This window comes from Callospermophilus lateralis, chromosome 6, assembly GCF_048772815.1.
Source record: "Callospermophilus lateralis isolate mCalLat2 chromosome 6, mCalLat2.hap1, whole genome shotgun sequence".
Taxonomy (NCBI): Eukaryota; Metazoa; Chordata; class Mammalia; order Rodentia; family Sciuridae; genus Callospermophilus; species Callospermophilus lateralis.
In genome coordinates this window covers 147542986-147570013 of record NC_135310.1, presented here as the reverse complement: position 1 = coordinate 147570013, position 27028 = coordinate 147542986, and the positions used below count along the sequence as shown (strand labels likewise).

The 27028-nt window shown below is 42.7% G+C and overlaps 1 protein-coding gene and 2 pseudogenes across 1 annotated transcript in view; all 3 read right to left on the bottom strand.

The window, feature by feature from the left end:
- The window catches only part of LOC143401575 (N-acetyllactosaminide beta-1,6-N-acetylglucosaminyl-transferase), an 80063-nt gene extending 66131 nt beyond the window's left edge, over positions 1 to 13932 (bottom strand). The window contains exon 1 of the mRNA XM_076859182.1: positions 12565 to 13932. Coding sequence (XP_076715297.1) covers positions 12565 to 13486 — 922 coding nt within the window. The 5' untranslated portion in view covers positions 13487 to 13932. The remainder of the gene's footprint in view (positions 1 to 12564) is intronic.
- Positions 13933 to 20716: 6784 nt separating this feature from the next.
- LOC143400928 (14-3-3 protein theta pseudogene) lies at positions 20717 to 21314 on the bottom strand (annotated as a pseudogene).
- A 4450-nt stretch (positions 21315 to 25764) lies between these two features.
- LOC143402208 (N-acetyllactosaminide beta-1,6-N-acetylglucosaminyl-transferase pseudogene) lies at positions 25765 to 26799 on the bottom strand (annotated as a pseudogene).
- Between the last annotated feature and the right edge of the window lie 229 nt (positions 26800 to 27028).

Genomic DNA, 27028 nt, shown 5'->3' with positions numbered 1-27028 from the left:
GCAGCAATAAGCACGTCTCATTAAGATTCTTGTAAGTTTACTTCTTTTAAAATAGTTTGAAATGAAAAGTTGAAAACACAAGATCTTCAAATACTTTCCAGGTATTCAAAGAGTAGTATTAATGAGCTGATTGAGCTACAGGAACTTCTGAAAGACCATATGTAGGGTTAGAATGAGCAGGCATTAAGGTTTAAACAAACCCAAAGTAAGAAATTTTACCTTCTGAAATCGCAGTCTCCTCAACTGCAAGTTGAAGGTAATAATAACAACCTCTATCAGAAGTCTTCTATGGAAGTCAAATGATTTAATGAAATAAAGCTTCGATGTTAGTTTTTCTGTTCTTTTCTTGGAAAAAAATTTTCTTTTTGTTCTAGCAGGTGCAAGTGCCATATGCATTTTATCCCAATGACTCAGGGAGGTAACATTGGAAGATTTCAAGTTTGAGGCCAGCCTCAGCAACTTAGTGAGACTTTATACCAAAATTTTAAAAATAAATAAATAAAAGGACTGGGAGTGTAGTTCAGAGACTGAGTGCCCCTGAAGTTAATTCCCAGTACCAGGAAAAAAACAAATCATGGTATCAACAGAACAATGTTACTGTTAGAGCTTTTTACATGTAGAAATTGTTCTGTTTTGTGAAAATAACATGGAACACTTATTTATTTTAACATTTATTTTTAGTTGTAGGTGGACACAATACCTTTATTTTATTTATATGTGGTGCTGAGGATTGAACCCAGTGACTCACACATGCCAGGCAAGCGCTCTACCAATGAGCCACAACCCCAGCCCAGGACAGTTCTTAAAATATGATTTAACGTAAAGATCTATGCTCTGTTATAGATTCAGCTCTTCCTTCTTTTTATGAGCCAATGGAAACTTCGCCTCGCTGAGATTTTTAAATCTAGTCTTTACTTTTTTGGGGGGAGGGGGTTGGGGGGCTTTACTGTGGATCGAATTCAGAGGCACTCAACCACTGAGCCACATCCCCAGCCCTATTTTGTATTTTTAGTTAGAGACAGGGCCTCACTGTGTTGCTTCGTGCCTTGCTAAATTGCTGAGGCTGGCTTTGAACTCACAACCCTCTTGTCTCAGCCTCCTGAGCCGCTGGGATTACAGGCGTGCACCACGGAGCCCAGCTTGAGATTTAGTTTTTAATATGGGGTGGATTATTAAGGAAGTACCTTTTAATGATTTTCAGACGGTGACACATACTGAAAACAATTACTTGTCTAGTACCTGTTTAAAAACAACAACAACGAAAGAAAAGGACGGAGCTGCCCTCACCCAGAAGTGTCTGGTCAAGGGGCTCACACTGCCTGGGGCTTTGCCCACCTTCTGTGCTGCTGGGGTCCGTGTGTGGCTGATCTGTAACTCATGCCCAGCACATCAGTCTGCAGAACATGGGCTGGGGAGCTCAGCAATAGAACATGAAGTAGAGCAAGGAAAGAAGCTTCCATTCTGGAAAGAGGTGAGGAATAAGCTAAAAACATTCCATGCACACCAGAAAGACACAGCAATGTACAGCTGCCCTTGCCTCAGGCCATGCTGGGCCCTGCAACCTGCAAATACTTCAGGTTTCTGTCTTCAGATCCCCACTCATGCATGCAAGATAAGTGCTCCACCATTGAGCTACACCCCAGCTCCTGAGTAGGATTTAAACAGCAGAAATCAAGAGAGAAGCCTGACCTATTATTGTAATTGGGGTTTCATTCCTAACTCTGCCTTTTCCTTGATTTCCTTTGATCTCCGGTCTTAACCTTCCTTTGGTTACTCTGAAAGCAAGGGGAAACTTGTGCCTGAGCCACCACCCACCCGGCTTTTGTCTGATTCCAGAGACTGAAGATGCTGGAGTCTCACAGAATGGGACTAAGCTCCTTGGAATCACAAGAGCAGCTAAAAACAGCTCCGTATTTGAATGGAAAATTCTACAAGGGTGAAATAAGAATGGTTATGACTTTTTTTTTTCACCAAGGCTGAAAGGAAGTTAGAATTGCAATGGTTATAGGAATTTGAAGTTGACTTCATTCCTAATAAGGAGAAAACTAGGAAGAGACACATTTACGAACATCTGAGGTAAAAACAAATGGCTGTGGAATCCTGTTGGACACTGTCCTAAATTTGAGAAGCTCAGTAACACCAGAATACGTTTTCTTTTTTCCTTTCTTTTTCTTTTTTTGGTGTGTGTGGTACTGGGGGAATGGAACCAGGCCTCATGCATGCAAGATTAGTGCTCCACCACTGAGCTCCACCCCAGCTCCTGAGTAGGATTTAAACAGCAGAAATCAAGAGAGATGCCTGAAGGTGGATTTAAACCACCCCTTCTTCAGTTTCTAGGTGGTCGCATGTGCACAGCATAGACCAAGGAGCACATTCTAAAATGAAGACTCCAGCCAAGGGGCAAACCTTGGGAAACAAAAGGAATCAAGAAGCAAAGTCCACAAAAGCATAAACTAGGACTCTAGGACATTCCATCAGCTCACGGCTAATGAGCTGGAAGGAAAAGAGAACAGCTGCAGTTAGGAAGAGAGAGGCAGGGCCACTGGATTCCATGCAACTTCAGAAAGGGCTCTAATCACAGTAACTACACAGGATGGAATCAAACAGGCAGCTTTCTTTCTTTCTTTCTTTCTTTCTTTTTTTTTTATGAAATGAATCTTAGCTCCTGGTTAAAGGATCCAGGGGGTAGCAACTTGAATTCAGCTTGTGCCCATGCAGTGTGTCCTCAATCTTTAATTCAGTAATCTTTAATTCATCTCATCTCTCTCCCTCTTCTGACCTGGGGCCTAGCTCTGTTGTCTGCTCTGGCCTGGAACTCACAAGCCTCCTGCCTCCGTCTCCTGAGTAGCCCAGATTACAGACATGTGCCATGCCGGCTGGCTTGACAATTTCACCTCTTAGTGGATCCCATCTTCACCACAAAGGCAATCATTCTGACATGAATAAACGATTGGCTTGGGGCAAGTAATACAAACTCTCCATGCCTCGGTTTCCTCATCTGTGAAATAGGGATTGCAGCAGTACCTAGGCTCAAAGAAATGTCCAAAAGGCACTGACGTTCTCTTCTCAGATACACCAAAGGCCAATATGCACATGGAAAGGTGTTCAGCGTTGCTATTCATTAGGGGTGTGCAAATGGAAACTACTAGAAGGTACTGTTTCACACCCACTAGAATGGCTAAAATGGAAAAGCTGAAAGCAAGTGTTGGTAAGACGCAGAGGAACAGAAACTCCCACAAACTGCTGCTTGTGAAACATTGTGATCTCTCAGAAATCAGTCTGTCAGTTCCTCAAAATAAAATGGTAAGCAGAGACTTTTTTTTTTTATTTTTAGTTGTTGATGGACCTCTATTTATTTATTAATTTATATGTGGTGCTGAGAATCGAACCCAGTGCCTCACACATGCTAGGCAAGCGCTCTATCACTGAGTCACAGCCTCAGCCCAAGCAGAGACTTTTCATTTGGACCAGCAATTTTACCTCGGGTCTCTAACCAAGGAGAAATGAAGACGTGTGCCTCCACAAAGAGTCATTCAGAAGCGCACCTAGTAGCATGGCCCCAGAGTAGAAACAACCCAAATGTCCATCAGCAAATGAATGAATAAGCAAGTATGGTGTAGCCGTAGGTTGGAACGGGATTCATCGGCATGGAGATGTGAGGAACTGTTCATACAGCAAGAGGGATGGACCTCAAAAATCCTGATGGTAACTGAAAGGGACTAGGCACCACAGATCACTATTGTATGACTCTATTTATACAAAGATTTCCAGAAATGCTGGAGGCAGTGGTGAGCACCTGTAATCCTAGCTACTTGGGAGGCTGAGGCAAGAGGATGGCTATTTTGAGGCTAGCCTCAATAACTTAGAAGATCCTGTCTCAAAATTAAAAATACAAAAAGGGCTCGAGTTATACCTCAGGGGTAGAAAGCTTGCCTCGCATGTGAGAGGCCATGGGTTCAACCCCCAGTACTGGAAATAAAAGGAAAAAAGAAGAAAAGAATGAAATGTCCAGAAAAAGCAAATCCATACAGCCAGAAAGGTAGGGCTGGGTATGGAATGGGAAATAGAAAACAGGTGTGAATTTTTTTTGTTTGTTTTTGTGGTGACAAAAATGCTCTAAATTAGATCGAGGTCATGGTTGCAAGACTCTAAATCTACTAAAAAAAATCACTGATCTGTACACTTGTAAAATGAGTGACTTTATGATATGTAAACGATACCTCAATAAACTTGGTGGAATGTAAATTCTACCTCAATAAAGCTGTTAACTTGAGTGGGGGCTGAATTCCCTTAGTCCCCTGTCACTGTACAGATTTTTGATGTGATGATGGCCACTTCCATGCCTTCTAGAAAGCCTTTATAGCAAAACAGAGGCTCAAAAACCACTCCGTCTGTCTAAGTTTTTGTTGTTTGGTGGTGCTGGGTATCAAACCCAGGGCCTCATGAAGGCCAGACAAGCGCACTACCCTGACCTGCACCCTCAGCCCTATTTATTATGAGTTCTCAGTGACTCGGTAGCAGAAGACCAGATATATGGAAGCAACACAGTGTTTATTTTAGCAACGCCAGGGGAATTAAAATCAGTCGGGGGCTGTGTCCACGGAGGTTCATAAAGGTATGAAGCTCCCTCTCCTTCGTGGCTCTGCAGATGCTTAAACCACAAGCCTCATGGAGAAGTGACCAGAAGCTACAGGTAAAGTGAAAAGAAGAAGTACCTGGCGCAGGCAGGGAGCCACACACGCACTGCCTGGGGCTACCCAGAAGACAGGGGATCCTAGGCACAGGGCAACTCGGTTGGGCTGGGGTCTCAAAGGAACCAGGGGGCTGGGGTGCAGCTCAGCAGTAGGACTCCATGCTTAGCATGTGCCAGGCCCTTCCATTCCCAGCACCAAAAAAAAAGAAAGAAAGAAAAAAAAAAGATAACTGTAATTTTCCAGGCAAAGAAGGGCCTAGAAGAAAAGCTGGCATAAAGGCAAAAAGGTCTATTTGGGGAACAGCAGTTGTACAGGGAATTCAAGTCAGAGCCAGATAAACAATTTTAACTACATTTTTTGGACATTTTAAATAAAAGCCTCTCGAGGTCAAAATGGCTCTGACAGATTCCCTTAATGCCTGATTTCACTTTCCTAGGCCTGAACGAAAACATACACTTTAGTCCTCAAGGTGCATCAAGAGGGTAATTTACGCTACCCTCAGCAGCCCCAGGTCACGCTCCCCCAGGGCGCTTTCCAATGGGTTTCGGCCTAAGTGGCATAGGGTGTCTGCCCTTTGGAATAGACGGCGTGGGGTGGGGACATGGGAGGGTTAGAATTCCTGGCCTGGGATCTGCTGAAAAGCTGAGCCAGAGTTAAAAATTCATAAAATAAACTTTCTGCAAAACAGGAGAATTTTCTATTCGTAGAAAACATTTTCTGAGACAAGCCCAATAGTACAGTTACCCCTTGGATGATTGGCTCCAGAACCTCCCATGGAGATAGAAGTCTGCAGATGCATAGTGTTGGCATGGGCCCTATGCAATCCTCCTGTATACTTTAAAGCATCTCTAGATGACTTATAATACCTGGTACAGTATAAACAACGAGGAAAAAAATTCTGCATTGGTTCTTTACAGATGATTTTTTTTTTTTTTTTTTGGTACCAGGGATTGAATTCAGGGGCACTTGACTACTGAGTCACATCCCCAGCCCTATTTTATATTTTATTTAGAGACAGGGTCTCACTGAGTTGCTTAGAACCTCGCTGTTGCTGAGGCTGGCTTTGAACAGGAGATCCTCCCATCTCAGCCTCTGGAGCCGCTGAGATTACAGGCACACGGGGCTGTCATCGGATGATATTTTTTTTCCAGAATATTTTCTATCTGAGCTTGGTTGAATCGTTGGGTGCAGAACCTGTGGCTACAGAGGGATGACCATACTCTTCTCCCTCTTATTCATTTGTTCCTGGCTCTACATGATATTTGAACCCCACTGAAAGAGAACATTAGGCCAAAGTCTAGGTTCTGGCTCCAACAGCTCATTTCACGTTCTCACATCTGTTGGGAAGCAGGACTAGGCACAAGGAGTAGAGGGTCCAGAGAGGCACACAGAGTTAGATACAAGAAGGAACACCTACAGCCACATACCCGACTTCTTCTCTTCCTTCTTTCTTCCTATCCTTTCCCTCCCCTGCCCCCTCATTTCCTTCCTTCTTCTTCTTCTCCTTCTCCTTCTTCATGGTGGTGGTACTACTGGGGATTGAACCCAGGGATGCTCTATCACTGGGCTACATCCCCAGCCCTTTTTTATCTTCTATTTTGAGAAAGGGTCTTATTAAGTTGTTGATACTGACCTCAAACTTGCCATCCTCCTCCCTCAGCCTCCCAAGTTCCTGGGATTACAGGCATGTGCCATCACACCTGGGCCATATACTCGATTTCTAAAACAAAAATTACACCTGCTATACATTAAAGCTTTAGAATAGTAATGCTAAAATAAAACCTTAAGAATCAACATCCGAGAAGTTAATCTGTTGTTCCCACTTTCTTTTAGTATTGAATACATTCCTACCAGGTGCCAGGTACAATTCTCTAATCCTTCCATCAGTCCTACAAAGAGACATTTTATCCCTGGGATCTAGAAGAGGCATCAGGCTCAGTCAGAGACATTTGGCATCTTGTCCAAAGCTAAACAGACTCTGATGGTGGGTCCAGGCTCCTAGCTCAGGTCTATTGGTTTCCAAATCCCACCAGTGAGCTCCTCTGTGACTCCACAGAAGGAGCTGACCTAGAGATATTTGTCTAGTATACTCAAGAGTCCACTCAAGTCTAAGATGCATTCCACCCAATGACAATGCATTCCACCCAATGGTTCTAATTCAGTTGGGCCCAAATCTTTCGTTTTTCTCTTTAACACACTTTTAGCTTCATCAGTATAAAATTGAGACAGATCATAAGAAGAAATTCTGCTTGGGGTTTTCTAAAAAAGAATTGCTGCTCAGAGGGACAGTGGGATATTCAAACAGGTTCCTGTCTCTGGCTGACCTAGAAGATGGTATAACTAACAAATTAACAAAGCAAAGTGTTTACAGATACCATTATTATTACTCAACCCATTTTTCATGCTAATATATATGGATGTGTAAAGTACATATAAATCAACTATGAGTGAAATATCTGATTCGAGGAAACAGACTGAATTGTTTTCTTTCTTTTCTTTTCTTTTTTTTTTTTTTTTGGTGCAGGGGATTGAACCGAGGGGCTCCTAACCACTGAACCACATACCCAGCCCTTTAGTACATTTCATTTTGCGACAGGGTCTCACTGAGTTGCTTAGGGACTCACTAAGTTGCTGCTGGCTTTGAACTTGTGATCCTCTTGCCTCAGTCTCCCGGACTGGGAATCCAGGCATATACCACTGCGCCGCATGTACCACTGAGTTTCTGTGTCCCAAGTCCTGTCAGGATTTACCTTCAAGGTAACAGAAGAACAAAGTGTCCTCTTGAGAGAAAAGAACCAGGAATGGTGTAACTTAGCTAGGAAAGGAGAAAAAGTAAGTAAGGATAGGAAATGAGCCACAGAAGATCCGAGAAGAAGCCCAGTGACCACTGAAGGAGAGGAGACAAAGACAGCAAAGATCACTCCCGGATCGACCCCCTTCCCAGACTTCTTCTAAAGAAACTATATGCCACTGTTTCCTTGTTGACCTGTAATAAAAGGCAGAGTCTCCGGGGCCATTTAGCACCTTCCTAAGAGACTGGCTCCTTAAGCACTCACTGAGCTCTATCCCAAGGGATATAAAATCGAGATGGTTCCAACCAAGCCAAAGGTAAAACTTCTCTCTCCAACTTTTCTCCCTTCCAAGTCAGTCTAGAAACCCAGTGATCTCCAAAGCCCTATAAGCCTGATTGGTTTGGGAAATGCCAGTTCCCTCTGGACCCAAGAGCCCGGGCACACCACGGGACCTTGAGTGGCATTCCAGAGACCTCCTTGGTTTGCATCCACTTTTCCTGGCTCCCACAGTCACATCTCTCAGATCGCAGCTCCCTGCACCTCGGCATTCCATGCCCCATTCATAGGGAGGGCCTAAAGGGATATGCCAGTCTGAAGGAGTGACAAAGAATCAGCCTACCACAGACGGAAATGCAACCAACCTCCCACGTCAAGGGCCAGGGTCGGGGGATGCCTGCCACGGCAGGGCTGGTGCACAGAAGCAGATGGAAGCCCAGGGTCTGTTGTCCAGACTTGTCGTCTCCAACTTTGCTCCTTCCTCTATTCCTTCCCTTTCGAGCACCTTGACATTTCTTTTTCCTCCCTAACCAAACCTTATCTTACCAAAGTGTTAGAGTCTGTAAACAAGTCAGGGTGGAGCCTGGCATTTTGCCAGAAAAATGTTAGAGTCTGTAAACAAGTCTGGATGGCACCTGGCAAATGCCAGAGGGAGTGGTTTGTGAAGTAATGCCTGTGAGCCATTAAGTGTGGAGATTCCTGATTGGTTAACTGCTGTATCTAGTTTATGTTAATTAGATAAGCTGTGTGGAATGTATACATACCTGATCCTGTCTTACAATAAATGGTTCCCATTCCTGCTGTATCAAGTACACAAGTTATTCGCCCCCCCCACTCCCCCCCACCCCCGTTATTTTGCTACAGCCGGACTGCGACACACGAAAGTCTCTTTTTTTTCATTCATTTGCATTTTTAAATGAATTTGAAATAAACTCCCATGGGGTCCTACTTAAAACACTCGTTCAATCATTGAAATCCTCCAATCTGAGGAGACCAACGAAGCAGATCTGATTCCCATCACAGGCTGAACTCTCCAACCCAACTAGCTGATGGATAGCTAGGAAGGAAGGCAGGAGGTGGCTGAACACGTGGTTCCTCCTCCTGATTGTACATCATCCACGACGGAGTCAGAAAATTAACTAAAAGAAAAACATCATCTTGCCACAGAGAGAAGGGGGAGGAATGAGGCGGGCACGAGCAAGGATAAGATAGAATGCAGGAGGGCTGGGGAGAAGGGAAGGCAGGAGCTAGTGAAGTTCCCTGGCAACATCTTTAGAGCCTGAGTAGGCCACACACAGAGTCTTATCTTCTGGGAATCCACCAGCCGACCAGCCACCTCTTAAGGGACATATTGTGTGCAAGCGATCATATTTAATTTTTATTAAACCACATGACCTTTTCACACCAGCCACAGTTAACTGAACAACTTGGGGATTATGTGAAGGGCAGCTGTCCGCAGAGAGGCTGACATCAGGCTCTGAGGTGGTGTCAAATGACAGTGGGATCTTGCCGCAGTACAGTGAGTATGTGAGCCAAAGCAAGACTCCCTGGGAATGTCTGAGTAAGGCTGCTGTCAATAGGGCAGCATAGAATCAAGCAGATGCAAGGGGAGGAGGAGCAGATAGGAGCCACAGGGGAGGGGACCACATTAGCCAGCAGAAGCTCTGCAGCCAAGGCAAGGGTTGCAAATAACAAGGGCCTAGAGGTGGAGCACTTGCCCAGTATGTGCAAGGTCTGGGGTATCCCCAGCACCTCATTAAGAAAGAAAGAAATGACTGTGGCTGTGGCTCAGTGGTAGAGCACTTGCCTAGTATGTGTGAGGCACTGCATATAAATACATAAAATAAAGGTCTTTCATATATATATATATTTTGGGAATGCATGAGTTAGTGGATTTGTTTTCTATTGTTTTGCTGGTGTTGCTGCTTACCAGAAATGTGAAAATCTAGTTGGAATCCATAAATATGCTGAGAGGCCAGGTGAAATTTTGTCTCCATCAATGATTACAATTGTGGACTTTCAGGGTGGGAAGAGACTAAGGGGACTTCTTTTCAGCACCCTGACCTCTGCATCCTTGGTTTTGCTCACTGACCCTGAAGCTCCTTGGGTTCTCCTGTCTCTCACCCAGTAACCCTAGATTCGCCTTCCAAAATGACAGACTTGGTCCTACTTTTCTTTCATGAGATATCTTTTGTTAAGACACTTTAAGCCAGGCCTGGTTGTGCAAACTTGTAATCCCAGGGGCTTGGGAGGCCAAGGCAGAAGGATCACAAGAGCAAGACCAGCCTGGGCAACACAGCAAGACCATCTCCAAATAAAAAATAAAAATAAAAGACTGGGGATGTAGTTCAGTGGTAGAGTACCCCTAGGGCAATGAATCCCCAATCCTACAAAACAAATAAATGTCTCTTAAGTCTTTTTCTTTAGATTGAATATCTTTTTTATTTGTCTGAATCCTTTCCCCCCAAAATGGGGTTTGGCCTTTTAACCTTCTTGGGAGACTGCTTTGTCAGCAGCTCCCCTACCGTCTGATGACAGGCCTGGATGGTCTACATCATGGGTTAAGTCATACGTAAGAGAGAAGTAGGACTTTCACCTTCCGTATTTTGCATTCTACTGTTCTTCCTGCACAGCTGTAGGGGCCTGTCTCTCCTCGAGACTGCCTGAGCTTCTCTTTTTCATTACATGACTCCTTCCTGCTCTAGAAGAGCAGATTTTCAAAGCCTTCTAAGTCTAGGAAGCTGTGTGCTAACATCTCAAACATGCCTCTGCAGAGGCTGGACCTGAGAGTCACCTGGAAGCTACACTAGACCCTCTGGGAAGTGGACCTGGCCTTCGACGTGTCTAAAAACTTTAACACAGCCGATCATTATAAGCAACCACCAATGAAAAGAAACCATAAACTTGATCCTCACATTGATTCCACTGACTTTTCTCCTTGAGCCTGAGAATTTTTAATTTTTTTTTTTTTTTTTGAGCTGGACTAGTTCAACTGAGAGGTTCACGACAAACAACTTAAGGTTATCAAATAACTTGGAGATTAGACCAAGGAAAAGGTGGAATTGACTTAGCAACAACAGAGACCCAATTGAAAGTCACCCTTATTTTGTTTATTTAATTTTGCTATCAGGGATTGAACCCAGCGTTTCTTGATCACTGCTGGGAGCCATCAGCCAAGTAGGTATGTAGGTATGACAATTTCCTTGCCAGCTACTCCCATGCTGTCTAGTGGAAGGACTCTTGAAAGGTGACCTTGCTCAAGGACCAGGGTGGATCCGTGTTTAGGGCGTCCCCGGTTTAGCATAATAGGAGATTAGGGTGTTCCCCCTTTAGAATAGGGCGGTTTAGCATAATAGGAGATTAGGGTGTTCCCCCTTTAGAATAGGGCGTATCCTGCTGCTGAGTTCCTCTTGAGTTCTTAGGGTCAGACAGTATATTTGGGAGACAGAAGCCCAGGAGTAGTGGATTTGGGCAGAGAACGTGGATTTCCCCAGAACGTGTTTGTAGATGGCCGGTGTGAGTTCGGGAATAAAGAATTGCTGTTTGAATCTACAAGCTGTGTGGAGGCTCGTGATTTGTGCCCAGCCAGAGACTGCGGGTGACGTGATTTGTGCCCAGCCGGAGACTGCGGCAGATCACTGAGCCACATCCTCAACCCTTTTTAGCTTTTATTTTGAGACAGAGTCTCACCAAGTTGCTTAGGGCCTCTTTAAGTTGCTGAGGCTGGCTTTGAACTTGCAATCTTCCTACCTCGGCCTCCCAAAGCCACTGGGATTACAGGTGTGTGCCACTGAGCCCAGCGAAAGTCAGCTTTAAAAGAACATCAGACTTAGGAGAGCTGGCTTATAATAGATGCTTTTGATATTTACTGTGATTTGAGTATAGGGTCCAACCACACTGAAATCCTTTTTCTTGTAAAAATGAAGGTGTTGGTCCAGAAATCCTTAAGGTGCTCTAATTTTCTGATTCAATTCCAGGAAAGAACTTGCAAATAAAAAATTTAAAAGTTGTATGTCTTGCTCCCTGTATCTAGGCTAAGTGTATAGGTGAGCCTATGAATCTCTGGGCCCAGTGAGGCAGCTTGGTATATCAGCAGAATCTAATCAGACAGTCAAGTTTTTCAACTTGGCTTTGCTAATCTATGCTTCTGTTTCTCAGCTGCCAAATAGAGTTGAGGTGTGGAATCTAAAGATGTTGAACTCACTGACAGCGGTTACAATGGAGTACAGGAGAGAATGAAGAGTAGTTGATCAAAGCTATGAAATTTCAGATAGACAAGAGGAATAGTTTTGAGAAATACTGCACAGCAGGGTGATTATAATCAATGATAATGTACTATATATTTCAAATACCTAAGAGACCAAATCTCAAACATGGCACCATAAAATATGATAGGTAAGGCAGGTGATGGATATGTTAATAGGCTTGATTCAATCATTCCACATTGTATACACTTATCAAAATATCACAGACCCCATCAATGCATATAATTATAATTTCTGAATAAAAACTAGAATTAATTTTAAAATGACATTGACAAATAAATAAATATTCCCCATTTTAAAAATTAACATTTGAAACTGTGAAGAAGTGTGAATGTCAATTCTTTTACCATCTCTTAAGCACCTTATTCAGTACTGACATATTTATTTTTTAAAAAAAGGAATTATGTGTGGTGGCATGTGCCTGTAGTCCCAGCTACCCAGGAAGCTGAGATGGGTGGATCAACAGGAGTTCAAGTCTAACCTGGGCAACAGAAGAAGACCCTGTCTCTTAAACCACAACCCAAAAGACATACATACCAGGAATCCTATTGAGAGTCACCCAGAAATGTTCATCAGGACTGTAGGTGTCCCTGGACCAGGAGAGCAAGTCCAGTGCTTGCTGATCTTGGAGAACAAAGTTAGCAAATTCCCTTGTGAGGGCCACATAGGCAGTGCCAAAGTAGATGGTCATATTGTGAGGAGGAGGAGATTTTAATTTCCCTGTTTTGTGCACGTAGGAGTTTTTGCTGTTCAATAATTCTTGGTGGACATACTTAGTCCGTCCAATTGCGTGAGCTGGCGGCAGCACCCCTGGGGTAAGGTTCTTCCCTATAAATCCTTTCAGATACTGAATTATTTCCTTGTTGGTTTTCAGGGGGAAATCTTGCCCACAGGTGTTGAGGATGTACTTCCAGGGGACCTCAGAGGCCACCAGGTCCTTCATGCAGTTGATATCCGCCTGGAGCCTGGAAATCCCACCATAGACCACAGGTTCCATCTTAGAAGCCAGAAAAGCATTTGGGAAGCAGCTCAGTAATTGTTTCACCGCATCCTTAAATGCAACTGTTGCCTTCTGGTCCACGTGCACACAGTAGACGTTTTGGGGCATGTAAATGGCCCTGAAGAGCCTCTCAAAAGTGTCAAAGTCTTTGTGGATGGTCAGGGTGAACGCCAGAGGGAAGTCAGCTTCTTCCTGAGAGAGTGTTTCTGTTATATAATGACTCTGAACTCTGTACTCGTAGCAGGTCGATTCACGGAAGGTAGTTTTCAATACAGTCTCTACTGGGTAAAACACCTCCTCCTTCAACATCTGGAGACAGACTTCAGCCAGCAGCGAGTTGTTGATGGGGGCAGCCTTCAGAAAGTGCGTGTTCTCCCATAACTTATTGTTGTAAACACATACAAAAACCAGGACAGTGATAAGAGACACACTAAAAAGACAGTACTTCCAAGAGCCCATCGTTCAGAAGCAGGAAATGAGCAAAATGTCTTTGGAAAATGAGATCAGAGCCTCGATCCAGTTAACTCACGTCTCCTGCGGGCTCCGACCTCATCCTCCTGGTAGACACACTTCTCAGCAGCAGCCAACAGTTCTTTTTCTTTTCTTTCTTCCTTTCTTCTTCTTCTTTTTCCCTCTTCCTTCTCTCGTCATTTACAGCTCTGTTGCGTTTTCACTTTTCTTTGACACATTTCTGAAGTAGCTGTTTTGCATCTGCCTTGCCGGCCGGTCCCTTCCTCTACAAAACCCTCCTCCCAAACCTCCGCCCCCTGGGAGCTTCTGTGGCCAGTTGAGAGTACCTGTTCCCACAGTGAGATCACTCATGGGTGAGGTGGCTGTTCTGCAAGTCATCGCTCTAGGACTTCAGACCCGCTTCTTGTCCTAGCCCAAGGCTGGTAACTGTGTCAGCTCCCCAGCTTCCTGTTAATCATTGCATTCAACTGGCTGGGTTTGTTTGCTTAAACAGCACTGCCAAGTTAAAAGCCACAGTTGGGAGCATGTGAACACCGCCTGGAGAGAGATTCTGTCAATAAAAAACAACGTGCTTGAAAATAAATTGCTTAACCCCTTCTTTTTCCATGCATGCCCCCACCCACCCACCCACCCACCTGGCTGGGTAGGCTGTAAAGCATAGCATATGACGGGCTGTGGAGGCAAATTCTTTCCAGGGCTTAGTTTTCTCTGCCACTAGGAAAGGTCCTTAAAAAGACATATTAATTTGCAAGCTGACCTCACATCTCGCTTACCACCCAAAGTGACTGGGGGCCATTCTGTTGAATAAAGGCTAATTTGTCTCAAACATAAAAATACCAAAAGTACTAGCAAAATTGCACAGAGTTTCAAGTTAGGCAAATGGGAAGTTCAGTTCACCCTTGCCTCAGTAGGATGCCGAACAGCCTGATGCTTGGAGAAGTAGGAGAGAGGTAGACTCCTATACTTTCCAGAACTTAAGGAGAAAGGTTCTCAGGTTTAGATTTATAAGTTCTTTATTTTTTTTTTTTTTTTAGTACTGGGGATTAAACCCAAGAGTGCTTTTACCTCTGAGTTACACTTATAGCTCTTTTTTTATTATTATTTTTTTAAAATTTTGAGACAAGGTCTCACTAAGTTGCTGAAATTGACCTTGAACTTGTGATTCTCACTGTCTCAGCCTTCTGAGTCACTAGAATTTCAGGGCTGTGTCACCACATCCGACTCAGATTTATAAACACTTTAAAAAGCATTTCCTTACATATAAAAGATAAGGATATTTTTACCACTCTAGATCAATCATGAGAATAAACACAGATAACATATAAAAAGAGTTCCTCACAGTGTCGGAAAACAGATGAGGCTGGGAAAGAGGCATAATAGTATAAGAGCTGACAAGAAACCCATTTACACACAGCCATGCAACACGCGCGCACTCGCACACACACACACACACACACACACACACAGCCTGCTCCACACTTCTACTTCAAGAAAATGACACAATGACTGCTTCTGCCTTTGAAATCATCTTGCCCCTCCCTTGCATCTTCCTCTGTGAGCCCATGACAATTAGACTGCACATTTAGGACCCACTGATGAGTTCTTTGTTAGTTGGTAGCCAGCTGTGAATAAGAGTATTCCTCATCTGTTCCTAGCTCCTAGCGTTGTTGTACAGAGTAAACCATCAAATATTTATCGATTTTTATCCTCAAGCTTTCATTTCTCCATTTCCTTGATCACATTAGGGTGAGACTCCTGTTAATAATTCCTAAAAGATGAGTCACAATGTACCTATTTTTTTTCTAATACATCTTCTTAATTAGAAAGATAATATAAAATCATAGTTTGCAAATGTTTTCACATCCTGTACTTTCATTTACCCCTTGCCCATAGACAACACATTTTGATTTTGTTAAGAACACAGCAGGTCCTGGGGATAGAGTTCAGTTGGTAGAGTGCTTGCCTCACATGCACAAAGCCCTGGGTTCAATTCCCAGCACCACAGAACACAGGGGCCAGGCATAGTGGTGCAAGCCTGTAATCCCAGTGACTCAAGAGGTTGAGGCAGGATGATGACAAGTTCAAGGTCAGCTTGGGCAACTTAATGAAACCCTGTCTCAAAAAAAAAAAAAAAAAAGGAAGCTTGGGATATAGATCAGTGCTGAAGTGCCCCTGCGTTCAATCACCAACATTAGAAAGAGAGAAAAAAAAAAAAAAGGAAGAAGAATAGTGTATAGGGGTGAGGTGGGGGGTGGGTAGAGCACATGCTTAGCATGTGCAAGGCCCTGGGTTTAATTCCAAGTGCGCACATGTGCACACACATCCACAACATAGAGGAAGATGCAAATTTATAAACTGCTTTTAAAATCTGAGATTATAGCCTAACATTGTCCCTAGACCTGTTGGGCCTTCATTAGACATTGTCTCCACAATGAATACTTTTGAAACTAAGAGTTGAATGATTGTTTTTTATTTCTTCACTCCCAGATGAAAGCTAGCGCATTAATGAGACAGTTGCCAAGTGTATTTCACATGCATCAGGAGCGCAGGAAACGATGCCAAGAAAGGATGCAGGGAGAATTCTCCAGAACTCAGTCTTCAGCTATTTTAGGAGTCACATTCTACAGCATGATTCAGCAGTTCACAATCTTATCTACACAGCCCAAACAGGATTCAATCAACCTGAATTTCTCTCCTTCAGTCTAAAATCCTTTAGAATGAATCACTTCTTCCACACAAAAGCAATCTTTTTGGAAATGGCTAAAATTATCTAATTTGTATTTAATTTTTAATATCCCTGTAGGTAGGCACTGTCCACATCAAATGCATTTGGCTGTCAGGATGCTTAAATGAAGATGTCAGTGCCTAATTATGCCTGTCTGAACGAGTCAAGTCATTTTTAGTCTTTCTCCTAATCTATCCAGATAATGACATCAGCTCTCCCTTTGTTTATTTTGGCTGTCATCTTGTTCTCGGCCCAGTTCTAGCTCTCCAGATACTGCAGGCTTCTGGAATTTAGACCTATGGATGCTTGGATTTCATGCTTTGCTGCAGTAGATTCTTGTACCTCCCCTGAAAAACTGCAAGGGTCCTCTGACTTCCAGCTTTGGAAACATTTACATTTATTTAAAATAGCATCTTTGACAATGCTAGACCTTTTCAAAAGCACACGTGTGAACCTGTTTTCTTTTTTTTGTCATCTTGATGCTCTCTGGTGTTCTTTCTCTTGCCAGTCACATGGGAGAGGCTCGTTCTCCTGACCCTCCTTCTTTCCTGATGCCCTTTTGTAATCTACCACTACTATCCTTCTAAATTCTGGACTCTATGTTCTTGCATTTGGGTAAAATGACAGGAGGGGATGGCAGTGAATGACAAAAAAAAAAAAAAAAACAACAAAAAAAACAGAGATGGCTCATCCTGGTTTGAATATTAGATCAAAATTAATTCCCTAAATTCCAAGTTGGAGGCAGTGATCAGATAAGATGTAGAGTTCTAAAGAAAATGGGAACCAGGATCAACCTGCAGGGTATGCATTTACATCCCAGAGGTCAGTCTGCAATTGGTTATATCTCCAAGAAGGCATGCTCATAAGTTCTCATTCTAGGACGTAAACCAATTTTTCTTGCACTAAGATAATGTCAATCAATGTTTTTTAGAAAAGAGCTTCATTGCACCCTACTTCTTATACTTATCCATGAGCCAAAAGATGCCCAAAGTAGTTTTCACATGTTCATTTTATCATGACACCATCTTTGTGCCCAAGTTAGAAGCCAAAGAAGCTAATGGAAACTTTCTCAGTGACTGGGAAGGTCTGGTGACATCCCAAACAGAGGACAGCTTGGATTAAATTACTTTTTTAAATCTGAAGGGTGTTGATATTTTGATTTTTTTCACGACCCCAGTTGTTTTCCTACTCTTCCCTCTCTCTCTCCTCTTTCTCTCCCTCTCTCTCTCTCCTCTTTCTCTACCTATATATGGATGGATGTTAAATTCAGTACCCTGATTTACCCTCATGGATGTTTCTTTTCAACCATAGGACATGGCCTGAGGATAGCCAGGTAGCATGGTTAAAAAGATCTCTGGGGAGGCTGAGGCTGAAATTTGAGAATTCAGAGCCAGGCCTCAGCAACTTAGCAAGGCGCTGAGCAACTCAGTGAGACCCTGTCTCTAAATAAAATACATAAAGGGCTGGGGATGTGGCTCAGTGACTAAACACCCCTGGGCTCAATCCCAGTTTAAAAAAAAAAAAAAATCCCTGGGTTATGTCAGAATGTCTCTGGGAGGACCAAGAGAACTCTTGAGAGACTTGGAGCCTTTGAAGATCCATCTGACCCATACCTCTTGGTTTCCTTTTGGCTGCATTTAAGGAAACCATCCCCATGGGTCTCACAGACAGGTGAGGACTCTATAGTTAACTTAAAACCTCCAGCACCCAACTTTGGCCTCCTCGGTAGCTGGTCATCCATACCTTTGCATCTGAGGGTTTTTTTTTTTTTCTCCTTTAGGAAGCCAGGGCCTTGTGCACGCCAGGCAAGTGCTCTACCGAGCTACATCTGCAACCCCAGAGTCTTAGTTTTGCAACTCTGAAGTCAAGACAAAAGTCTCCTGGAGGTGTTGAGAAGATTCTGGAGGTAATAAACTTACAACACTAAGCTCAGTGATGTCACAGCTAATTTCAGACCCTGAGAGAACGCCATGGGGAAGGAAAAGGGGTGAAGTTTGCAATAGCTTAACTGAAAACCGCCCGGAAGCCGGTTAATAAGGAAGTGGATGAGAAAGCTGGTCTTTTCAAGCTCAATTAAATATCTCTGAGGCAACCTGAGGTTGAGGTCAGAAGCTGAAAGACTAAGGGAACTGCAGGGCTAGTTAGAGTCCCGTCTCCAAGGCTCTCCATAGCTGTGTTTGCACATAAAAAGGTACCTGGCAACCAAGGCTTTTAATACCAAGTGCAAAGGGAAGTGTCTAAGCCAAAGAAACACAGTGTAGATTTTTCTCTGCAGAAAGTCATCCTCAAGTTTGATTTGAGTATATTTTACAGGTTGGGTATTATGGGGAGAACAAGGGCCCAACCCCAGTGCAAAGTTGATTCCCTCCCTTCATAATAGATTGCTGTTCTTTCCTTCTTTCTCTTTTCTTTCTTTCTTTGTCTTCCTCCCTCCCTCCTTTTTTCCCCTTTCTTTCTGTATGGGGGATTGAACCCAGGGATTCTTAGCCACTGAGCTATATCCCCAGCCTTTTTTATTTTTTATTTTATTTTGAGACCAGATTTTGCTTAAGGCCTTGCTAAATTGCTGAGACTGACCTCAAACTCGTGATACTCCTGCCTCAACCTCCTAAGTTGCTGGCTTTACAGGTATTCACCACCATGTTCCGGCTTCCTTCCTTCTTTTTATATCCCAGAAAGTCCTTAATGTGATTGTGAAGTTACAGGAGTGAGAGAGCACAGAGACAGGTAGCTTTCTCCTCCAGGAAAGATGGTGAGCTTCTGACCATTAGCAATATCATTAAGAAAGAGTGTAGCCCCCCTTCTTCCAATCGCAGTACATGGTTCCATCAGAACCGAGTGCAAAAACATGAATCCTCCTGCTGTAGGGTCCCCAGGCCCTGGGATTGCAGTCTCCCCATTTCTTCCTCAAGGCCACAGTCTGCAATCTGGCCCATGAGTCAGCAGGTGGGGAGAGATCTTCCTTATAAGTGATAACTGTCCAAAGGCCCCAGGCAAAAAATAAGGAAAGAAAAAAAAAAAAAAAAGCTTAATTCTGACAAAACCTGAATTTACATAGTGGATCTGTCTTTAATATCAGAAGAATGGATTTCCATAGACTTGCAATACTACTCAACTACTTTTCTACATGGTCCAAGGCTTCATTTTAGGTTTTTCCTATTACCAAATGAAGTTCATAGCTCATTCACTGGAATATTTGGTGACTAATTAAGTAAAGTACATTTTAAAGTCCAAACAGTACCAACATCTTTTAGATTCTAGAAACATTTCCCTTTGCCTGAAGAGAACCAAGAAATATAACATAACCCAGTAAGTTAGAGATGAGCATAACTAAGATAAATATGGGGACTAATGACTTCACAAAAAAGATGAAAAAATCACAGCGCTTTGTAGGCACATCACATCATAAAGCAACATATACACATGCTCTTCTCTCTCTCTCTCTCTTTTTTTTTTTTGTTTTTATAAAATGTAATTTTATTTTATGTTACTCTGCTGTTACATAGGGCATAACATTTTCACAAGGCTATTTTGGGACTACAGTCAATGATTAGCAACACACAATAGTGGTCCAACTCTCCAAAGAACAATCACTAGACAAACTGGACACCCTCTCACATGTGCACAAGTCTGCATGGAAAAGTACTAAAGTTTTAGACTTGGACTTGTGTACTTTTATTTCCCCTTTCTAGTGTATTAAGAAATGACATGCACTTTTAATTTGCCAAAAGCAATGCTTGTATTCTGGCAGCAACATGCTACTTCTATTACATAGTAAAGTGAATACCGGAACTACAAAGGCAGGAGGTATAAGTGAATTTTTTGGGGAAGGGAAGTTGTCAACTTTAAACAGCAGCAAATGATGAGTGAATAAGAAAACTCCTTGTGATCACAGATGGACATGACCTCCACAACATGGGATATAGGAGGCATTTCAATTTGTGACCCCACCCCCACCCCGGAAGCCAGGAAATATCAAGTGCTCTCCCATTCCATCTAATACTTCTGGATTCCCACTAAAAAGGAATACAGTAAGAGTATAGAAAAGTTGCTTACTGAAAGAAAACCCTCAAAGAAGAATAAAGAAGGGAATGTAGAAAGTAAGAAGTCATGTAGAACATTCTTTAAATTGCAATTAACTACATTTTTTTATCTTCACAGTAATAAAAAACATAGTCACTGGTAGAACTGGTTCAGATTACTTAAACACCAGATACATTTTTAGTCCTCTACTAAGTGTTTAGAATTTCTTATGTTTCTATGAAATGACGCTATTAATACTTTTCTACAGCAGTAACTGCACACCAGGAAGGCCAAGACAAACACAAATCAAGGAATGGAGTTTTCCCAAAGCTGCAGTGTGAAAAGACTATAAACAGTTGATTCCATACGCATGAATGGGTTTCTTTGCGGTAGGAAATCCAAGTGGAGTAGGGAATGGAGATGTGTAAAAAAGGTTTCTTGAGGGAAGAAGGATGACATCTTGTTTGCATTTAGTTTTCAGCCCCTTCTGCTGCATCACATTCTTCTCCTGCATTGTCTGATGTCCATAATGTTAAGTTGTCTCTAAGCCACTGCATGATGAGGGTGCTGTTCTTGTATGCCTCTTCATTCAGTGCATCAAGTTCTGCAATGGCCTCATCAAAAGCCGTTTTAGCCAGTGTGCAGGCAAGCTCTGGGTTATTAAGGATCTCATAGTAAAATACAGAAAAGTTAAGAGCCAGCCCCAGGTGGATTGGATGTGTGGGTTGCATCTCTTTCTTGCTTATATCAAATGCCTCTTGGTAAGCTCCTACATGCAACTTCAGCAAGGTACCAGAAGTAATCTCCTTTCATTTTCAGATAGAAGTCCTTACTCTCTGGATTAGTTGCATTGCCTATTAAATACTTATCCAACAATTCCAGGACCGTGGTGCAGATGGAGCTCAGCTCGACTCCACTTTCTCCGATAGTCCTTAATCAGCTGCAACTTCTTGTCGGACGTGTCGGTCTTCTGCTCAATGCTTGAGATGACCCTCCAGGCAGATCTGCAGGCCCCCCAACCACGTTCTTGTAGGCCACCAAGAGCAGGTTGAGCTCCTTGTTGGACATCGAGTCCCACCACTTTGATCTGCTTTTGGCTTTCACCCCCATGCTTTTCTTTAAGAACTTTAAGAAACAGAATGTCCCTGTCACAACCAAGTGATTCATTTATTCTTTCAACTTTTTTTTTTTTTTTTTTTTGAGTACTCACTTCGTGCCAGGCACTGTGCTAGGTTTGGGGAATATGAAACTTAAGTATAGCCAATTGGATCTTAACAGGATTAAACCCAGGTGACCCGAGGAAGACTCCATTTCCTCCCTCTAAGTAGCTTTCCAGTAAGTTGGTCTCTGCAGAGCTCTCCGGTTCCCAGGAGGATAAAATTGCCCAGAAGCATTTCACAGGAACAATCTAGGCCTCTTTAAGGTGAAGTCTGTTTAAACGCAATGTTTATAAGTAGAACAATACAAGCTGGAATGTGGAAGGGCAAAGGTCTTTTTGCCTTCAAAGATCTGCCCCGAGTCCAAAACAGTCTCTATACTGGGGAACCTGCCCAGAGTCAGATTCCTCCAACACCCTACAGAACCTTCCCTACAGAATCCTGGAGGGCTTTGAGGGCAGCTTCAGAAATGGAAGAAACTGCTCGGGGAGATTATTGGCCTGGAAGTGCCTGTAGCTCCATTGGGACCCTCCAAAATAGGGTTCAGGAGAATTATTCTCTTTTTTGGGGACTACCTTTCAAAATTTACCTACTCAGAGGATGTCTTTTCCAGACAGGGAATCCAAAAGTTCTGCTTTATAGATCCCTCATACTTAAGGTTCTGCCCATAAATTTAGTTCCTGGCAGGAAATCCTATTGCATCTGGATTGAGATCCAGAGTGACTCATTAGTGTGTTTCACTCAAATGCTTCCCCCCGGGAAGGGAAAAATCCCAAGGTGGCAGCAGAATTGAGTAGAAAATGCCCTGGGCTAGGAGTTGGGAGGCAGGTTTTCATGTCAGTACTGCAAATTATATATATACCTTGAGCAAGTTGCTTCCTCTTTCTAAACCTTGGTTTCTCCCTAAGCAAGGCAAACAGGCTTTTTACCTGCCCTTCTAGGGATGAAACCGTTCCTGAATTTAGGGAACAAAAAGCTATATGCAATTGTGAATTGATCCCATGTCATTCTCTTTCCCCAGAAAGGCTGGAGTTTGAAGCAGCTAATGAAATTCAATGGGATAAAATATTTTTGCAGACAGTCAAGGGCCAATATAAACCAAAGGTATAGCAAAATCATCAGTTCTCTCTCTCTTTCCTCCCTTTACTCCCTCTCCTATCTATTATGGACTGAACCCAGCGCCTTGCACATGCTAGACAAACACTCTATCACTATATTCTCAGACCTTATTAAATTGTATTTTTTGGGGAAACAGTATCACTCAATTGCTTAGGCTGATCTTGAACTTGCAATCTTCTTCCTCAGCCTCCTGAGTAGCTGGGATTTCAGTGTGAGCCAATGTTTCCAGCTGCAAATCACCAATTCACTTGAAATACTGAAAGAAACTCAATTGTCTTAACAGAGGAATGTTGAGATTATGATAAATTATTTTCTTCTATAATTCTTTTTTTAAATTTTCCATATTTTCTAAAATAGTCACAAATTATTTTTCTTAAACAACCATAGTAGTGTAATAGAAATAAAAAAAAAAACTTGCTTATTCTTAGCCATCTATCAAAAACAAAATAGGAGTTGGTTTTTAGATAAACCTGTTGCAAGGAATTGCACTCTGTATTAGCCAGGGTCTTCCAGAAGAACAGAACCAACACCACATACATGAAGGTATGATTAGAAACAGGGGATTAATTAGATTGGCTCAGACAACCAGAAGCTGGATAGTCCCCAGTGGCTGTCTACAGGCTGCAGAGTTGGAGGTACAAGTAGCTGCTCAGTCCAAGATGCTTGAGCCTCAGAACAGGAGGGACCAAGGATGCAACCCCAGTTCAGGACCAAAGGCCTGGAAACTTCCAGCAGAGTCTCCTGTCTGCTTTGGGACAGTGAAGGAGTTGGAGTCTGAAATCCTGGGGAGATCACAGCAGCACACACACACACACACACACACACACACACACAGAGAGAGAGAGAGAGAAAAGAAAACAAGAAAAGAAGGAAAGAAAAACAATCTTTATACTGCACTGCATGTGTTAAGCGTAGACAATTCAACTTTCCCATTAGCAAGCCTCAAAATTTCTTTATGGCTTGGTATTCTGTGCCTTTCACAAAAGTACGAAAAATAGATCATACTCTAGGAATTTTGTTGGAGAGGTAAATAAAAAGCTTCATATGATTCTAGACCTCTTACCAACTAAGGAATAAAATCATCTAATATCCATGGTTGTATATATCAGTGTTTCACAAATCCAGAGTTTGGAGTTGGAGCTGGAGAGGGGAGGGAAGCCATTGAGAAGATTCAGGGTTGAGCCCATGCAAACAGCCAGTTAAATCAGCCAAACAGAAGCTGGTTTTCCCTTGGCATTACCTAATTATTTCACAATTTTGTCACACTCACTCAAATGACCTCAGTTCTTCCCAGCTTTTCGCATTCTTTTCTAGATCATTCTTTTCTCTCCATACCCCGGTGCTTTCTTCCAGTAGCTGACCGGACTGCTCTGCTCTATCAATCAAAATAGAACATTTCAATCCCATGCCCACCATGCAGGAATCTGGCAAGCCACAACAACAAACAAACAAACAAACAAACAAAAAGATAGCAAAAATGGGCTAATACGCACTTAAAAGTATTCACCCTCAATAAATTATACACGAAAACACTAGTGTAGTTATTTCTCTGTTTAAGTTCAAGAGCTCTTAAAAAGAATGTTAGCAGAGATGAACATTTTGTACACTGGTGGACTATGGAAAATTAGAAAATATTTTAGAAAGCAGTTTGGTCCTATGTATAAAGAACTTAAAATGTTTGTATTATTCCATCTGGTAGGTTTTGATTCAAAGGAAATAACATGAAAGTATAGGAAACCTTTATGTGAAAAGATGTTTATTTTGGATGTTATTTAGCCTTGACTACAATAGCATTGTAGCCAGTGCAGAACTAGGAAGGAATCTTCAATCGCTGGTCAGCAAATGCTGATACATCCATACCAAGAACAAGAATGCAGTCATTTTGTATTTTTCAGTCATGTAGGGAACTTATTATGATACCTTGCTCAGTGAAAGTAACAGGACATAAAATTACCTCATCTACAGTGTAACTAAACTACATCAGGCAAAGGAAGGAGGATGTTAAATAATGCAAACATGTTAACAGCCATCACTTCTCAGTTTGCATAATGTGCAGGTTTTACTTTATTGTTTAGGTCTTTCTCTCTTTCCACATTTCCTGCAACAAGATTGAATTTTATACTAAGAAAAACTAATTTAAAAATTTCTGTCCACCTATAATTCCTACAGGGTTTTCAAATTTTACACGAAGGCCTTAAATATTTACACCAGGCCTTAAATATTCTTGTCAGCTTGGACTCAGAGGGTTTCCATTTACCAAGCAAAGTGAGGTGACCATGTGGCCATAGCCCACCTAGCAGACCATTCACCTGGCTGACAGTTTGGAAGCTTTGGACAATTTTTATTTATTTATTTTGTGTGTGTAAGGACCCAGGGCCTTCTACCAGGCAAGTACTGCTACTGACCTACATCTCCAGCTCTGAATTCTTGAAATTCTTTTTTTGTGGGGTGGGAGGGAGTATCAGGATTGAACTCAGGGGCACTCGACCACTGAGCCACATCCCCAGCCTTATTTTGTATTTTATTTAGAGATGGGGTTTCACTGAGTTGCTTAGCGCCTCTGTTTTGCTAAGGCTGGCTTTGAACTCTCAATCCTCTTGCCTCAGCCTCCTGTGCTGCTGGGATTACAAGTGTGCACCACTGCTCCTGGCTTGAATTCTTGATGGCATTTAATTTTTTTTTTATTTAGAGAGATTTTCCTTATTTCCATTATTCTTATAAATTTTTGTGGACATTTTTAGATCTCAAATTTTTCAAATAATTTCGAATAACTCAAATTCACACAAAATGAGACCATAATGAATACTGCACAGCAAAAATGCTGATCTCCTAAACAACACACTATCATTACTTCTGGGACCGTGATGCAGTGGTGGAATACTTGCCTAGCATGCATGAGGCCCTGGGCCCTTGAACCCCAGAATTCCGTGCTCCTCCCCCACCCCCAAAAAGAAAGAAAAAACTTTGGGGTGTCATATCAAAGATATGGGACATACAATATTAGGAGAAATTTAATCAGCATGTTCTCTAAGCAAACAGCATATTTAGGGATATGTGAAAAGCAGAATTTATTTTATATTACTTCATTGAAATCTCCAGGGTGTGCAAAAAATCTGGAATTACAGTGAATACACATAATGTTGTCAAAGGCATTTTCAGTGTGCAAAACACACACACGCCTGCAGCCTCTGCACCCCACCCTGCCAAAAGGTGCTAAATTTATCAAGAAGAAAATTCAAATTTCACATACTTGGAATCTGGTTTAGTGTCACCCAGAAATGTTCATCCGGAGAATAGGTGTCCTTTGACCACTCGAGTAAATCAATGGGCTCTGATCTTTAAGAACAAAATGAGCAAATTCCCTTGTAAGGGCCACATAGGTGGTGCCAAAGAAAACAGTCACGTCACGTGGGAGAGGAGTTTTTCTCCTCCAAGTTCACAGCATGAAGGAAAACAAAGGGTACCTCTGCTCCAGGTTCTTCTGATGATATGGGAAGGAGGCAGCACCCTGGGGTAATGCTCTTCCTTTTAAACCTTTCAGATACTGAACTATTTCCTTTGTTGGTTTTCAGGGGGAAATCTGGCCACAGGTGTTGAGGACGGACTTCCAGGGCACCTTGGAGGCCACAAGGTCCTTCATGCAGCTGAGATCCGCCTGGAGCCTGGAAATTCCATCATAAACCACAGACGACTGCTTAGAAGCCACAAAGGCATTTGGGAACAGCTCAGTAGCTTTCCCACTGCGTCTTTCAAGAAAGCAGGGGACTTCTCATCCATGAGGACCCAGAAGACATTTTAAGGAGCAGAAATCACCCCAAAGAGTCTTTTCAAATGTGTCAAAGTCTTTGTGAACCACCATGGCAGGCACCAAATGGAACTGGGCCTTGTCTTTGGAGGGGGGTTCCATTGTGTAGTGGTTTGGGATCAAATAGTGCTGGCAACTGGTATTTCCCAATGGTGTCACTGGTATATTTTCACCCAAGAAAAAAATCTTTTTCCTGTCACATGTCACCAAATTCAGCAAGGACGGAAGCTCTTGAGATTTCCCTTACTTGCAGTCTATTTTTGTGGGACGAAATTACTGGTTGAGAGGAATAAAAAATTACTGACAGAGCCGTAATAAACCCCGTGACAAACCCAACAGCCTTCCAAGTCCTGTTCCTTGTTCTGTCACTCATCCAGCTATTGCTGAGGTTGGTCTGCAGGTCACTGCCCAGGCTGTGAGGAATTCGCTCTGACTTTGTATTTTCAGCAGGAAGAGGAATGTGACTATTCATTTAGGAGAAGGGATCTTCTAAGCTAAAGTCTGTAGCTTTTCCCTGAATTGGAAGGAGATGTGTAAATCTGAGAACATGGGCCACTGGGAACCAACTGACTAACCGAACGACAACTGAGCACCTTTGGGCTCTTGCAGTCTAGGTCACCTTCACATCAGAGAGGCCACCACTGCATCCAGGGTGGGCTTGCCACAGGGACTTAGGGTGGAATGTGTGCCGACCCTGCTGT